Source organism: Spermophilus citellus (assembly GCF_964194105.1).
Source record: "Spermophilus citellus genome assembly, chromosome: 9".
NCBI lineage: Eukaryota > Metazoa > Chordata > Mammalia > Rodentia > Sciuridae > Spermophilus > Spermophilus citellus.
In genome coordinates, this window is record NC_138191.1 from 64,507,059 (window position 1) to 64,524,108 (window position 17,050).

Below are 17,050 nucleotides of genomic sequence, written 5' to 3' on the forward strand. Positions count from 1 at the left end.
ATTTTTCACAACACAAGACACATATTAATAAAATCAACAGAATTAACTCATTGTATTATTAATTAATTTTATTTTATTAGGTAAATAAATTGAATAATTTCAAATTATACTATAGAATTGAGGATTTACGATATTTTAGCCTCTTTTTCATATTTAGTTGAACTTCAATCAAATTTATTTGATGATTTTTGATACAATGCTCTTTAAAGTGTCTTCAAGTCTCTTGCAAAGTCTATCAAAATTGCAAACAGCTACTATATGGAAAATTACAATTATTTTCCAGTACATTTTTCCTAAAAAAAAAAATTAATCACCACCCACAACAGTTTCTGGCTGTTTTCCATATTTACTCCTTTGTTTAAATTACACTGCTGAAGGTAATTTTTTTACTTGCTTTTCAAAACATGTTCAAGTTGATGGTGAGGTGAAAGAGTATGCAAAAACCACTTCACATTAGTTTCACACATGCAAATTACAACTTCTTGAGGTGATTTTAAGTGCCATATACATTTTCAAATCAAAATTCATCATTATCATTCTTTAAAACTCCCTTTCCATCCTGAGCTCTTCCAAATGTCAAAGTTCTCTACTAATCGAGAGTACCTATTATCCGTTCTTTCTACTGGTCTTTCACAATTTTACACTCCAGCTTTTTGTGTTTCCGAGCCCTTCGCCCATAAAAGCACCACTAACTGTTTAAGGTACTTAACTGTACAGTTAACTTTCCGCATTATCTTACTTTTCCTTTCATAAACTTCACTATAATTTCCTTTCAGCTTTCCTTCATCTTCTAAATTCACATCAATACTATCGCGAAGCAAAGTGTATATACAACCCTATCAGGAAGCCCAAATTAATCATTTAGCACAACTAATAATTTAAATACCCGGATGCCTCATTTAGATATTCGTTGGAACCTTTTTACTTGATTTCCTGTCCTACCAGGCCAGCCTGCCTCCAACGTTAATTGTAAGATCCCTTGGTGCCCCTAGCACAAGTGCAATTCGCTATAGTGTATTTCTTTTTACTCCCCACCATTCCTGGTGTCTCCTTACATTTCTGCGCATCTTAGTGAACCTCCCCTCACCCTCGTTGTCCCCAAGATTCTGTACCTAGGTGTCCATTTCTCAAATTAGAATACCCCTCGCCTGATATTGGCGGGGCTTGGTTGTACTACTTCTAAGAGAACGCGCGAGCAGTTCTCTCTCCTCCAGAAGCACCCGCTCCCCACTGAGTTCGGTCCTCCGTAGCTCCCTCTCCTTGGAATGCCTACTTCGGGGCAACCCCTTAGCTCCAAGAAGCCCAATCTTGCAACCTCTGCCCCTTGACCTACAGCCCAGCCGGCTACTCAAGGTAATTCACCTAGTTCTTGGAGCTTGTGCTCTCGATGCCCCCAGTCCCAGCTCTCCTTGAAACATCTCAGCTCCGAAGCCAGACCCCAGATTACATGAAAGCCCGCTGCTCCAGTTGCAGTGCCTCCCCGGCCGGCCCCTTCCACACCACTCAGCCCATAGCGGCTCGGCTCCTCACCTAGCTTCGACCGGGACTCCTCCAGTTTCTGAATCTGGTTCTCCAAGAAGAGCATCGCTACCGCGAAGGCCACCACCGCCAGCAGCTGCAACTTGGGCGGCATCATAATCCTGAGGAGCCCCATGAAACCCGCTGCTCGGGATCAAGACATACCGCGGGGGGCGGGGAGCGGGGCCCCGGAGGCGAGGGAGACGCCGGGAGGAGTCCACGGAGCCGGGAGAGAGGCGAGGAGAGCGCCACAGGGAGAACCACCGCAGCGACCCCCCTTCTCGCCACTCGGGTCCCCCGCCCCCAGGCGTCAAGCACCAACGCAGCCGGTGCCCGCTTCTCCACAGCCGCCCCCTCCAAAAGCCCGCGCGGCAAACAGCGCGAAGCGGCTGCCGGGCGCTCTACAGCCTCAGTCCCCGACCCCCACGCCCGCCTGCTTGCCCGCCCGCCTCCTTCTCTTCGTTCTTTCCCTCCCTCCTTTGCTCGCGGCCGCGCGTTCCTCCACCAGCGCTGCGGCTGCGACTGCGCTGCCCTCGGCCCCGCCCCCTCCCATCCCCCTCCGCCACCTCGCGCACGCATCTACGTACGCTGCTCGGCAACCAGAGGCCCCGCCCCCTCCTCCCATTCGGTAGTGTGCATTGGCCCGAAGAACCCCAGTGTTTCGCTGTCGATTCGGTTTACGGTTGAATTCTTCTGCCACAGGGCTCACCGAAGACGGCATTCCATTGGGTGAACCTGGAGAAGGAGGCAGGACTGAAACTGGCGAAGGCGGGGTTTCTTGGCTTCTCGACGTAGTGTCGTGAATGAAAGAATGGAGCCCGGAGAAGCGCAGAAGTGGGAAGTTTAGGAAAGTGCCTGATTTGAGTAATTGAAAGGAGACAATAACTGTCTTTATATTTGATTACCTTTAACCTTTCATATGTCTTTAGTTAATACTGTCTCTTCAAAATAAGAGATTTGATGGCAACGGCCTTCCGTGGCCTGTTTTCAATCAGGCTCTGAAGTGGTTGCCCCTAGCCGAGGGGTCCTCTGGGTAGCCAGAGATTTAGGATAGATGATAGCGATGGCGGCTGGGCGAGGTGGATGGCTTGGCCCAGCTTTTGGGCTGCGGTTCCTGTTGGCTACTGTGCTTCAAGTGGTGAGTGTAGGTCACCTCCGCGACCGCCTTAGGGCGAGTAGGAGGGATTACTAATGAGGAAGACAAAAATATTCGGTCCGGTTCGGGGGCCTCACTTGAGAAAAGGAGGGGGGCAGATTGGGCTTCCTTAGAACAGTGGCCGGAATGCGACGTGGCATAATTCCCGGTTGAGTTTGTAGAGGCCGTCTTCTCCCGACAAGTCTTGGGTAGTTTTCTCTTATGTAGCTCTAGCTAAAAAGGATCACGGTGGGGATGGGAAGCAGTAAAGCTTGGGAAAGAGTAAAGTTTTTTTTTTTTTTTAAGTAGGCAGAAATGCAAGGAACACAAGGCTCTAAAATCTTAAAAGGAAAAACCAGCAGATTTTTGCGAACGGTGAACACCTTCTATTACTTTCTCTTTCAGACTCTACTCCTGCGTGCTCGCGCATACACCAAGCAGTGTAATCAATATTTTTTTTCCATTAACAAAGTACGTGGGTTCTTAATCTTTGACGACCCAATTTTTACTTATTTTATTGCTTACATAACAACTAGACATTGGCTAATTCCTCAAAGAAGTGTACATGAATAATGAAACTTAAGGCACTGTTCTGGCGAATTTGGTATTTATTATTTCAGTTTAATTCTTAAGGCATTCTCTACTGAGCCTGCTGAAAAGTTTTCTCCCAAGACAAAACTTTCTTTTATACAAGGTTTATGGAAGTTGGGCACCACTTTGTTTGACCCAGGAATTTGGAAGCAACTTCCTGGGTTTTGCTTTTGCCATCTTGAGGAAAAGGTGGATTCTTCTCTAATTAACAGTTCATTACAATACTTTTATTCAGTCATTTTGGTGCTTTAAAATTACTGAACATTGTTCCCTGAACTTTGTACTCGTCAAGGGTTTTTCCCCATCTTAGGTCATTTGAATTCATCCTCATCACCACAGAATGATAAAAAGGAATATTTCAAGCTTTCTTCTCCCAATTCACCTTCTCTGGCTTTCAGTTAGCTGTGGCTGTGTAACTGTCCTCCAAATATTAGTGGTTTAAAAACAATGATTGCTCACCATTCTGTGTTTTCAACTAGTAGGTTAGTAGAACTGAACAGTTTGAGGGTCATCATCATTCATAGTTGGTGCTGTCAGCTGGGACCACTTTGTTCTTCTCTGTGTGAGCTGTCATCCTCCAAAAGCTAGACCAACTTTTTTCCCCTTTCATTCTCTTGACTGTGCTCCAAAATAGCAAAACCTTAAAATGCCTCCTTGGCTTGCCTTGGAAATCACATATATCATTTCCACCATGTAGTACTTGTTAAAGTGTTAAAGTAAGTCACAAGACCAGTTTACTTTTCAGGAAATAAACTGTCTATGTAGGAAGAGTGACAGAGTCACATTTCAAAGAAGAATACATACTCATACAGGAATTTATGGCCATTGAACAATGTACCACAGAGTGACCTTCACAAAATCCAAGCCAAAAATTGGTCCATTTGAATTCACTTTCCTTTCACTCTGAATCCAGTTAGTAATAAAGTCCTTAAATCTTTACAGCCGTTTTGTGTAGAAAGTATTGCTCATTGCTTTATCAGTGAGGAAATTAATGCAGGGAGGGTAGCTTGCCAAAGTCACACATCTTGTAAATGGTGAAGCTGATACCTAAAACCAAAAAGTTTGATTTCTAATGTGTTCCTACTACCCCTACCCCATCTCTTTTCTTATCCTTCTCCTGCTGAATACGTCTGTAGATAAGTTAATGTTATTTCATATAGTCCACATAAACAGGTGCTAAGCTCTTAAACAGGAATTATTTTTTCCTTACAAGGAAATTCCTTTTTAAAAACTAGTAAATGTTTATTAAAAGATATGTGATACACGTATCATGAAAATGATGTATCTTGCTGGGCACAGTGGCACAACAACTGTAATCCCGGTAATTCTGAAGGCTGAGGCAGAAGGGTGGCAAATTCAAGGCCTGCCTTGGCAATTTAGCAAGACCCTGTCAAAATCTTTAAAAAGGGCTCGAGATACAGCTCAGTGGTAAAATGCTCCCAAGTTCAACCCCACACCAAAAAAATTATTTATTTATTTATTTATATATTAGTCTACGGTTTTGCTAAATTTAAAAAGTGTTCAATTTATAAGAAGAAAGCTATAGGAGAGATGGGAAGAACCAAAAACTCATGTAGGGTTATAAAGTTCAAAACACTGAAAAACTTTACACCAGTTAATATTTCAGTAACTCATCTCCAGTGTATTACGATTTAATAACACCATTAACCTCTTTTTGGAAGTTTTATAATGTAAATGTAGAATTGTGATTTATTCCTCATTTGTATTTTCAGGTGTCTGCTTTCAGGGCAGAATTTTCATCAGAGGCATGTAGAGAGTTAGGCTTCTCTAGCAACTTGCTCTGCAGCTCATGTGATCTACTTGGACAGTTCAACCTACTTCAGCTGGATCCTGATTGCAGAGGATGCTGTCAGGAAGAAGCTCAATTTGAAACCAAAAAGGTACTGCTTCCTATTATATCGTTTCCATTAGATGGTTTAGTTGGGATAACTTGACTAAATTGCTTAATACACTTAAGCATAAAGAATTTTCTTAACTTTGCCTGGCTCACTAGCACAATCAAAGTCATTACAAAGGAAATGTATGGTTATATACTGGGTTCCTATTCGTTTTCCATTCAGCAGACAGGGGAACAGAGTCACGATAGCATGCCCGGATCCCACTCCTCTCCAGTCAACTTCTGACCAAATGAAGACACAAAAATAATCAGTTAAATACTTTTGTGCATTTGCAGCAAGAAGTCAGTTTTATGATGAAATTTGATATGAAAGCAAGGCACATGATGTAGGCAATAAATTATAATTCTAAATGTGGTTAAGAAGGCTGAGGATAAAGCTCAGTGGTAGAGCACCTGCGGCATTTGTAAGGCCCTGGGTTCAGTCCTCTGTATCACAAAAAAAAAAGAAAAAAGTGCTTAACAATCTTACTTACATACCCATTATTAATAATTCTGAATACCTAGACTCACTTTAAAATTTGAAAACTGAGTCAAGGATAGGTAGTTCTATCCAACAGAATTTTTGTTTTGAGTGTATTGTTCAAACAAATAGTGAACTTGCTCAAGTTTTAAATCTTTTCATTAAAATCCTTAGATTTCTTAAAATTTTAAAGTAGTCTCAAAAGATCATTTGTTTTATCCAAATAAAGCTGATTTGGGGTTAGGTGTGGTGATATACATCTATAATCCCAGAGGCTCAGGAGGCTGAGACAGGAGGATCATGAGTTCAAAGCCAGCCTCAGCAAAAGCAAGGTGCTAAGCAACTCAGTGAGACCCCGTCTCAGAAATGAAATACAAAAATGGGGCTGGGGGTATGGCTCAGTGGTCACGTGCCCTTGAGTTTAATCCCCAATATTCCCCCCAACCCCTACCAAAAGAAAAAAAAAGGAAAAGAAAAAACTGAATTAGTATTTGGTGGCATAGCTCAGTGGTAGAGTGCTTGCCTGGCATGCACAAGGATCCATGTTCAATTCCCTGCACCACCCCTCCACTAAAAAAAAAAAGATCTCTGGGTTGAGGAAAAAATTTAGCATCTTTCTACTAAGTTTCCTCTTAGTATTCTCTTTCACTTGTATATGCTGAATTTTATTTAAGGTGTTCATTTATATAACTTTGAAACAGGATATTTTCTCATGATTAGATAGTTATGATTTATTTCTAACATTAAATACATTTTTGTAGTTCTAAAAGAAAAACAAGAGTCAGGCACACACCTATAATCCCAACTACAATGAAATCTGAGGCAAGAGGATCATAAGTTCAAGTCCATCCTGGGCAACCTAGTGAGATACTCTCTCAAAATAAAAGAGAAAAAGAGTTGGAAATACAGCTCAGTGGTAGAGCATTCCAGAGTTCAATCCTCAGTACTGCAAAAAAGACAGGCCAACGAGCTTTTAAAATGTAAGTATTCAGTCCAGCCAAGAGTTAACATGTGACTTCTCAGTTTCTCAGTATCATAAACCTGAAACTCTCAAGTGTCCCGAAGATTCCAGCTTGATGTTTAGATTCACATAGTTTATATTTAGATTTCCATATGTGTAAATTACTCTTTATTGCATATAAATAAAATATAAATAACAAGTATTAAAACTTGATTTTAAATACATTTAAAACAGGATTTAGCTTTTGATGAGATACCCATATGGACAGATTATTTCTTGTGCCCGTATACAGACCCAGTAAACAGAGTTAGGATAGTAGACATGCTTTTTTCAGAGGTGGCTCCAGCTTCAGCTTTAGCCCTCAGCTTCAGTCATTTAACCCCCAGTCTTTTCTCTAGGCGCTTTTATATGCAGTCCCAACTAAAGAAGACACACTGCCAACAGTTTACGTAAGGGGGCACCTATTGACAAGTTAACTTTTATGACCTTGAGTATATAGGCTGAATCAGTGGGGTTTGGGCCTTGACTAACCCTAACAGCCAGTTCCTAGCCCTGACTACACACTAAAAACATAATAGCCTGCTAGAAGCTTCAGCAAAGGGAGCCTAAAACTATAGCCATTTGGGGCCTGACCCAACATTACTGAAAGAAACTTTTTGAGTTATCATCTCTTCCTTGTTCTATGGACCATACTACTCAGTGATTATTCATCAGGACCATAAATTTATAACAAACCACATTCCCTTAAAATTAATGGCAAATTGAGAACTTCTACCCTTTGATATACAGTATGTCTAAGCTATAAACCAAGTACATATAAAAACTATTTATTGTTTTTTTTCTCAGTACTCCTTCATATTCTCAGGTTTTATATGGTAGTTTTAGTGAAATCAAATTTAGATCACATGGTTTTAAAACTAATTATATTATTCAATTTTCATTATTAATTGAGCTATGTGTTGTATCTAGATACCTTTCAACAATAACAAAAGGCAAGTAGTCTGCCAGTTAATATATGTCAAACTAATTACAAGCTAAAGTATTTAATGTCTAAAAACAAGTGAATCTATGTCCTAATAATTTTTTTGTGTTAAACCCAGTGTTTTTTTTCTCTTTATTCCTAACCCCTAGTCTCCAAGACATATTTCTTTTAATCATTTAGTAGTACCTTTTATACAAAAATTAGTGAATTTTTTTTTTAATAACTCTAGTGGAACCAACAGAAAAAACACTTAGAATTATGCTGCAAGTATGAACATACAACATGTTGGGCAAGCCTCCATTTAAAAGCAAACCACTTTCAAAAATAATTATACTTGATTTAATATGTGTAGTACTTCTCTCAACTATTGACACTTGATCATAGGTAACAGAATACATATAATAAATATTCTATTTCACACAGGCTTAAGCCTTAATTTTTAAGTACTAGTTGAATTTATTTTAATCATAGTAAAAATCTGTAGTATATAATCCTAGTGTTTTATATCAGAAATGCTAAAAAATACTTAAACATGGCTCTGTGTGTGAATCATTGAGAATATAATTTTTTAGAAGAAAATTATAGTTTACATAAGAATGTTTTAGTTTCTTGTATTATAAATAAATGTTACTAGAACTTTTGATTCTTACATAGTTGAATGCACTGAAGGTCTGTCTACCCAAGGATAAGGCCTATCATTTTTAGTAATGGTCACTCATTTTACAGTTTCACTTTAGTCTTTGGTAGCCGGCAGCATAAAATTTTTGAAAAAAATATGTTTCTAATAAAAACGTAAACTGTCCAAAATCCTTTATCATTCTTCCAGTAGATATTGCATTATTTTTTTAATTTGATCTTCTTCCCCATTTTGATCATAAAGGACCTACTTTACCATAAAGGATCTGCATTTCATATACTACTTAGAATGAAGTTTTGTGGGGGTTTTGTTATTGTTGTTGTTGTTACGGGGCATTGAACCTAGGGACTCTTAACCACTGAGCCACATCCCAAACCTTTTTGAGAAAGGGTCTCACTAACTTTCTGAGGCTGGCTTTGAACTTGCAATCCTCCTGCCTAAGCCTCCCAAGCTGCTGGGATTACAGATGTACACCACCACATCTCTCTAGAATGAGATTTTTGTTAAGCTATTTTACTGTTGTTTTAACTAGCTTTGCTCACAAGTACATGCCTAGGTATGGTTTGTGAACAATAATAAGGTTATTAATTATAAGGAAAAAAACAATTTGTAACTTAAAGAAAAAATATAAACTAATAAAAGTATTTGAATTTTAGTGCTATTTCTGTACATTTAGTGTTATGGATTGGATGTGAGTTGTCCCCAAAAGTTCATGTATGAGGCAATGCAAGAAGATTCAGAGGAGAAATGATTGGGATTATGTGAGCTTTAATCCAGTCAGTGAATTAATACCTTGATGATATTATCTGAGTGATAACTGAAGGCCCATTAGGTTGTGACTGGAGAAGGTAGATCATTAGGGGCATGCCTTTGGAGTATATATTAGGTATATGGCAAGTGGAGTCTCTTTCTGCTTTCTGATCATCATTCGAGGTGCTTCCTTCCACTGCACTCCTCTGCCCTGATGTTTAGCCTTACCTTTAGCCCTGAGGAATGGAGTTGGTTCTCTGTGGACAGACCTAAAACTGTGAGCTCCCAAATAAACTTTTCCTCTTCTAAAATTGTTCTTTTCAGGTCTTTTAATCACAAAAGTGAAAAAGCTGACAAAGCAGTATTTACTAAGTCTGATGACTTAAGATTTCTATGAAGAATCTGAAGATGGAAGGGAAGGCATCAAAAAGATACCCAATCCTGTTGAGTAGAGTTCTTCCCATTGATCTTATATTTGAACTTCTTGACCAACAATCTGAACTGCTTGGTTTAGAGAAAAAAGTGAATGTTTTGACACATGAATTCCACAGTTGAACAACACTAGAGGAGGAGACAGCTAGAAATCAGAAACAGACTGTATCTTGCAGTCTCTCTCTTAGTTTTTGCTTTTACACATTCTTTACTATTGCCTGGCTTTTTCCCTGAGGTAAGAAAAGAAGCTGCATCATACTTCTTCCTCTGGAAAAGGACTAATTCTTTTTGTTTACATTTTTAAAATATTTTCTGCAAGGACCAGTTATTGCCTGAGTTATTTGTTAGGTTATGGAATAATGAAAGAAGCTATTAACTTCTCCAATAGTTGAATGAATGGATTAGTGCACTAGGAAACAATAGATGAAGCAGTTCTCAGTTATCAAAGTATTACAGGAGTAGATACTATGTAAACAATCCCATAGACATGTTATTTTTTTATCCCTCAATTACTATTACTAAATCTTAAACTTTTTTTTTAAAGATTTAGCTCAAGTGTTTCCCTTTTCTGAGAATCTAATTTCCTCCACTGCCAAGTTACTAGCTATACCTACATAGAATATCTCTTGTTTTGCTTTACTTTCTTTCCCAATAAATATACTCTTTGAAGTCTAAGACTGTTTTATGATGTGTTTCTGAATTCCCAGCCTTTAGCACACATAATTTCGTAAGTTTTTGTCCTAGAATAGGCTGTTTTTACTAAAAACAAGTTAGAAAAGGTGATTTTTAAACTCATGTTAAAATATGCTAGAATTTTGTAATTGCTTCATAAATACCTTTTCATATGTTTCATTTACATAACCTGAAAGATATTTAAAATTTTGAAAGAACAAGAAAATTTGTCTCCATATTGGCAGTTATCCATTGGAAACATGCTTTGGTTATAATTCTCTATCTACAAATATAGAGCCTTCATTTCTACATTTTATTTAAAAGGCTATCATAAACACCCTCGATCTACCTAAAAAGTCATATGTTGATTTTTTTAGCACAACTTTTTAGTGATTCCAGTTCTTTTTGAAAGTATACATGATTTTCAGATTAAAATAGTTTCCTAGGATTTTCCTGAGGATAAACATAAATCAGATATTTTTGTGTTAAAGATTTTTAAGCTTTTGTTTTTTAATATTTATAAAATTAAAGCATAGAACTTAAAAATAGATGCATTATTTTTCTCATCTTTTTGTAATCTCAATAATTCTGTGACCTTTACCTTGTTATAGCATCTAAGTCCTTTTTCCTTGTCTTTTCATTTGTTTATGTTTTCATATCTTGAAGATTTTGGCTTCTTTCAGACATTGTTATGTAGAAATTTTGCATTTCTCCTTATTATATGCCCCTAATTCTTTAGCTTACTCTTGTTCTGGTTTTGTTTTTGTTTTTTAGGGTTCTGTTTATTTGGGTTTTAACAAGATCCTTGTAGTATTATTGTTTCTTGTTGTTTTCTTCTTCTTTATTTTTGTGTGTGTGGGTGCGAGCACGCGAGCAGGGAGAGGGGAGCTACTGGGGACTGAACCCAGGTCCTCTGTGCCACTGAACGACATCCCCAGCCCTTTATTTTTTTATTTTAATACAGTCTCAGGGCTGGGGCTCAGGAATAACACACTTGCCTAGCTTGTGTGAGGTACTGGTTTCAATTCTCAGCACCACATATAAATTTTAAAAAATAAATAAATAAAGGTCTATCAACAACTAAAAAATTAAAATAAAAATTAAGAAAAAAAAAACAGTCTCACTAAGTTTCCAAGGCTGGCCCTCAACCTTGGGATTAGATCCTTCTGCTTCACCCTCCCAAAGTAGCTGGGACTATAGGCTTGTGCCAACACACTATACCAAAATAAGGTTTTAGCACTTTTGCATTTACATATACTTTGTTTCAGAACAGTTATTCTAAAGGTCAAGCTTGTTAACAAATCAGAGGTGTTTGGTAGAAATAAGAATATGCCTAGCTAAATTACTCATCTGTATAATCGATAATCAAATTATTTCACCTTAACTTGTTATTTATTCTTTCTTGATTGAATTAGGGAGTTTAGAATAGTGGCCAAGACACTGTATCTACAACCAGACTACTTCAGTCCAGATCCTCTCTGCTACTCAAGTGGTATTCTTGTACAAATTAATTGATCACTGTGTCTATTTCCTTAAACATTTTTTTCAAGGCTATTGCTAAAGAAGAGCTTTATTTTCCCACCCCCAGTGGAGAGATTCAAACCAGAACCCTTGTGCATGCTAGGCAAATAATGCCACTAAACACCTCAATTCTCGTAGGATAAAACTATTCTGAAAATTGAAAGAGACCCATATTTTAAAGTAAATTTAGAATAAAGTATACATTGTTTATTTTCAAACTAGGGAAAGTCTTGATATTTTTAATTTTTCCACTGCTAGTCCTCTGCTATTTATTTATATTGTTAATCTACTATCTGATAACAGATTTTAAAGGTTCAAGGTAATTTTGGTGGAGAAAAATTTGGAAAGTGACTTTTTTTCTTCTTCATAATGCAAATCCTACAGATGGAGAAGAGATTTCTTTTGTTTGAGTCTTGGACTATCATGATCTCATTAACAGTATCAAAGTCTAAGCTATTATCATACCACTACTTGCTAACTTACCAACTTAATATAGTAGCATTATCATTTTCAGTGTGTACTATACTATGCCTTGATATTTAAATATACTCTGAGCCAGAGACAATACAAAGGTAATATTAACGTGTGTATAGTTCATTAGAAGTTTATCCTCTTCTTTTGGTAATAGTTTTTTTAAAAAATTCAATTTTAATCTCTGCTCCATTGCTTATTGACTTGGTGACTTTGAGCTAGCAAATACTCCAGAATCCTCAGTTTTGTTGTCATAATTACTTTGGCTCACCTTTGAGTGTTTATTTTATACTGATTGTATGCTAAGTATTTTACCCACACTGTTTAATCCTTATAACAATTCTATAATGTAGATACTTCTGTACTTTTGACATAAAAAGAAACTAGGACATAATCTGCCCAAAGTTATATGGCAGTTAGTTGCCAGAACTTGATTGCATCTCAGTTTGACTCTGGAGCTCCCTGTTTTTAAACTTCTATGCTATTTTTCCTATCATTTTGAAAATGTTAATAGTAATACTTACTTCACAGATTTTCTGTAAGAAGCCAAGTGAGTTAAATATAAAACTCTAGACTGACGTTGCATTTATAGTTGACTAATTATTAGCAAAAATGCATTACTAATTTTTATCTAAAATTATTAAATCTTTTATTTCTCAATTTATCACAGGTCGTAGTGGCTTCTCTTAACTGGTATTTTTCAAAAATATATCTAATTTTACTTTAGTTAAGGCCCATATGAACAAACCTTTAAATAAGTGATATAATTTTCTTAATTTTGATAAAAGAGCAAAAGAATTTTCATTGTTTTCAATTTTACATGGAAATTCTGTAGTTCTTTTTAAGGTAATTCAGAAGTTAGGTTAAACAGTATTATTCAAGACAGTGGCAAATTTTGGGTTTTAACTTGTCAGAAACTGATTCCTGTTGCTGTGTAAAACACAGAAGGATGAAATGGAAGTTAAGCTAACTGTGCGTGAAATTATAGTCACTAAAGAGATTTCACAGTTGCTTAAAATAGCTTTATTTCTGTACTGTTGGTAGCATTAATCCCTGAACTGATTCCTTCAAAGGAAACAAAAAATACAAATACCTTCAACAGATTATTCTAATATAAAAACATTAACAAAGTAGGGTTTTTTCTGACATAATGTTTGTCAGCATTTCAAAGTATTTTAAGTATCACTTAGACATTTGAGTTGCTGCAATATTAAATCATGACACAAATATTTACTTCAAAGGCCACTAACATTCTTCAAGTTGTTATTATAGGAAGGTACTGTTCCAAGTACTTTTTGGTGGGGGGGAGGGGTACTAGGGATTGAACTCAGGGGCACTTGACCACTGAGTGATATCCCCAGCCCTGCTTTGTATTTATATTTAGAGACAGGGTCTCACTGAGTTGCTTAGCACCTCGCTTTTGCTGAGACTGGCTTTGAACTTGCAGTCCTCATGCCTCAGCCTCCTGAGCCACTGAGATTACAAATGTGCTCCACCGGGCCCAGCTCCCAAGTACTTATAAGTGAATTTGTTCATATGGCACTCATAACAGGGCATGATGGCACATGCCTGTAATCCCAGCTACTCGTGAGGCTAAATTAGGCAGGAGGAGCAAGTTTGAGGCCAGCCTGGGCATCCTGTCTCAGAATAAAAATTTTTTTAAAGAACTGGAGGTATAGCTTATTGATAGTATACTTGACTATCATACATAAGGCCCTGGGTTCAATTTCCAGTAGTGCAAAAATAATAATAGTGGTAGTAACAATCATGATTGATAAGTATCAATAGAATCCCCATTTCATAGTTGAGCCAAGCCAAACAGATCTTGCCTGACTCATAGAGCTAATAAGTGGCTATACATATACGTATAATGCGTTTGTGTAACAATTTTAATGTTTATTTGCGAAGTTATTCATTTTAACTGAAAGTAAGTTTATTTTTACATCTGCCTTTAATATGAAAAATAAATGTAGTCTGTAAGTATTTACAAATTAGGATCTGCCTTTAAGTATATTAAAACATTTTGTCACACTTGCCTTTTTTTTTTTTTTTTTTTTTTTTTTTGGTATTGGCAATTGGACCCAGGAGTGCCTAACCACTGAGCCACATCTCCAGTCCTTTTTAACTTGTTATTTTGAGGCAGGGTCCACTAAATGCTTAGGGCCTTGCCTAGTTGTTGAAGCTGGCTTTGAACTTGGCAGTCCCTGCTTCAGCCTCCCAAGCTGCTAGAATTGCAGAGAGGGAGGTAGAGGAAGATTTTTCTTACTGTGTTATGCCTTTTTGTACTATTTCTTTTACGTTTCTGTTTCCAGATGCATTGTTTCTTTAAAAGAATTCAATGAGATATGTGCTATAAACAAAATATACACGTGCCAAATGTTTTGTGTGTTAATTTCTAATATTTGTAACCTTTCTTAAAGATGATAATTGCAGGGCTAGGGTTGTGGCTCAGTAGTAGAGCGCTCACCTTCCATGTGTGAAGCCCTGGGTTCGATGCTCAGCACCACATAAAAATAAATAAATAAAGGTATCGTGTCATCGACAATTTAAAAAGTTTTTTTTAAAAGATAATTGCTCCCTTTATATAGCAAATTAGCACAGAGAATCAAAAAATCAGCTTTTGTTGCCATATATTAATACCTTCGTGTTCAGTTTTTGAAGCTAGTAAAAATGCTGGGCCATATTTTCACTGGATCTCAATTTCTCAAATTAACAGGAATATAGGTTGCCCCAGTCTGGCTGGGCACAATTCAGGAGCCACTTGTCAAAAGAAACTAACTTTATTTTTAGAACTACAAACGCCAATCACCGAAAAAACCCTCAGAGCCCAACTGCCACCACCGGGTTCCCCAAGCCTCTCACTCCCACACAAACCTCACCACCTCCCACAATCCTGCTCTTGAGGCTGATTGGCTGGGTCTCGTGGGCAGAGCCAAAGAAGTCCCCTAATGAGCAGCTCCGTGGAGGAGCCAATCAGCTAGATGTTGCTGGGGCCGCTGTGAGCCAATCATCAGCTGGCAGTCTGAAGGGCAGGGAAACAGCCCAATGAACATCACCGCAGAGGAGCCAATCAGCTAGATGTTGCTGGGGCCGCTTTGGCTGTGACTCTCAACAATAGGTTGTATTTTTCAAACTTTTAGGAGCAAAAAAGACATTTACTGCATACTATATAGTTCAGCATTTTCTAAAGTATTTTAATCTATTACCTATGATATTCAAGGTTGGAGTTATTTTTACCAATTCTTTGAAGATTTGAACCTCAAGAAATGTAGCAATTGAGTTTATTCAAGTTATTTTCTTTCATTGTGTGATATTTCCTAAGCATCAGAAAATTGAGTGCATTGCTCCATATGATGGCTTAAGTCATTTATATTTGTACCTGAAGTCTAGGTAGACCAGAGAGCGTAGATTTGGTGGTGATGGTATGGGTACATCAGTATTATATTGATTTCCAAGTGAAAGTCTTAATTACAGTCTTACCCCCTTGTTATAGGTATATATACAAGTCCTATTTATCATCACAGTATTAAAAGAAACCTAGTTCTTTTTCCCCTTGGTTTCATAGTTAGAATGAGCTGATCTAGAAGGCAGTGAAGGTGAGAGTATTTTCATTTTCCTTTTGTTTTGTTTTTACACATTTTCATTGAGCTTTTTAGTGGGATATTGATTTTATCTTTGTAGAACAAGTCCCCCAGTTTATTCTTACCTTCTTTAGAATCTAATTTAAAGTAAATGTTACTATTACAGTTTGGATTTGCAGTATCCCCTTGAAACACTGTGTTGGGTGATGCTATAGTGTTTAGAGGTGAAAAGACTGGATTGTGAGAGTTCTAACCTCATCAGTGGATTAATAATTTGTATAGACAATTGGATGGTAACATAGGCAGGTGGGTTTGGCTAAAGGAAATAGGTCACTAGTAAATGTATCTGTCCCTGGTCCCTTCCTGCCTCTCTGTTGGTGCTTCCCAGCTGCCCTGATATGAGCAGCTTTCCTCCACCATGCTCTTCCACCATGATGTCTAGGCAGTAGAGAATGCAGATCATGGATCAAACTCTGAAATTGTGAGCCAAGATAAATCTTTCCTCCTTTAAGTTCTTTGGGTCACAACCATGCAAATCTGAGTAACACAGTTACCTTGCATGTTTGGTAACTTTTCTTCTCAGTCTCAAAGTAGAAACAATGATAGAAAAATAATTAGCATTTTAATAGTGTCAGAGCTGGGCACATTGGCATACACCTTTAACCTAGCATATTGGCACACACCTGTAATCCCACCAGTTCGGGAGGCTGAGACAGGAAGATCATGAGTTCAAAGTTAGCCTCAGCAATTTATCCAGGCCCTAAGCAAATCAGTGAGACCCTGACTCTATATAAAATATCAAAAGGGCTGGGGATGTGGTTTAGTGGTAAAGCACCTCTGGGTTCAATCCCTGGTGCCAAAAGTGTGTGTGTGTGTGTGTGTGTGTGTGTGTGTGTGTGTGTGTAAACTAAATGGGTGCAGTGGTAAATGCCTGTAATTCCTTCTATTTTGTATGGCCGAGGCAGGAGGATCATCAGCTCAAAACCAGCCTAGGTAACTTAGCAAGACCCTGTCTGAAAATAAAAATTTAAAATGACTGGGCATAAAGTCATTGCTTTATATATTTTGAGAGTTCAGTAGAAGGCATCCAAAAATGAGTAGTTTAACTCAAGGGTATAGTATTGGAGAAGTACATTGCCAGCTTGCAAAACTTACAACCAAATTTTTTTTCCCTAATCTTCAGTTTGTATCCATTGTTTCCTAAATAATAACATCATCAGTCATTGTGGATATGGGAATGTCAACACATATGGTTTGCCCTATACATGGTTAAAAAAAAAATCTGCTTTGTGACTTAAACTGTGAGATCTTAACAAAAGATTACTATTAGATCACAAAAATTTTAACACTCTCATTATTTGTCCATGTATAAAATTATAGCTTATTCATAGCATCAGACGTTTTTAAAATATCAGAAAATA

General features: G+C 37.5%; 2 protein-coding genes across 4 annotated transcripts in view; one reads left to right on the forward strand and one right to left on the reverse strand.

The window, feature by feature from the left end:
• Window positions 1–2,048, reverse strand: part of HS2ST1 (heparan sulfate 2-O-sulfotransferase 1) — a 184,561-nt gene extending 182,513 nt beyond the window's left edge. For both annotated transcript variants that reach the window (XM_081305664.1, XM_081305663.1), the window contains exon 1: window positions 1,531–2,048. In XM_081305664.1, coding sequence (XP_081161790.1) covers window positions 1,531–1,654 — 124 coding nt within the window. In that variant the 5' untranslated portion in view covers window positions 1,655–2,048. The remainder of the gene's footprint in view (window positions 1–1,530) is intronic.
• Window positions 2,049–2,328: 280 nt separating this feature from the next.
• Window positions 2,329–17,050, forward strand: part of SELENOF (selenoprotein F) — a 36,263-nt gene continuing 21,541 nt past the window's right edge. The window contains exons 1-2 of one of the 2 annotated variants that reach the window (XM_081305666.1): window positions 2,329–2,656; window positions 4,978–5,145. In XM_081305666.1, the coding sequence (XP_081161792.1) occupies window positions 2,573–2,656; window positions 4,978–5,145 (252 nt within the window). In that variant the 5' untranslated portion in view covers window positions 2,329–2,572. The remainder of the gene's footprint in view (window positions 2,657–4,977; window positions 5,146–17,050) is intronic. The other variant, XM_081305665.1, reaches the window with a different exon arrangement.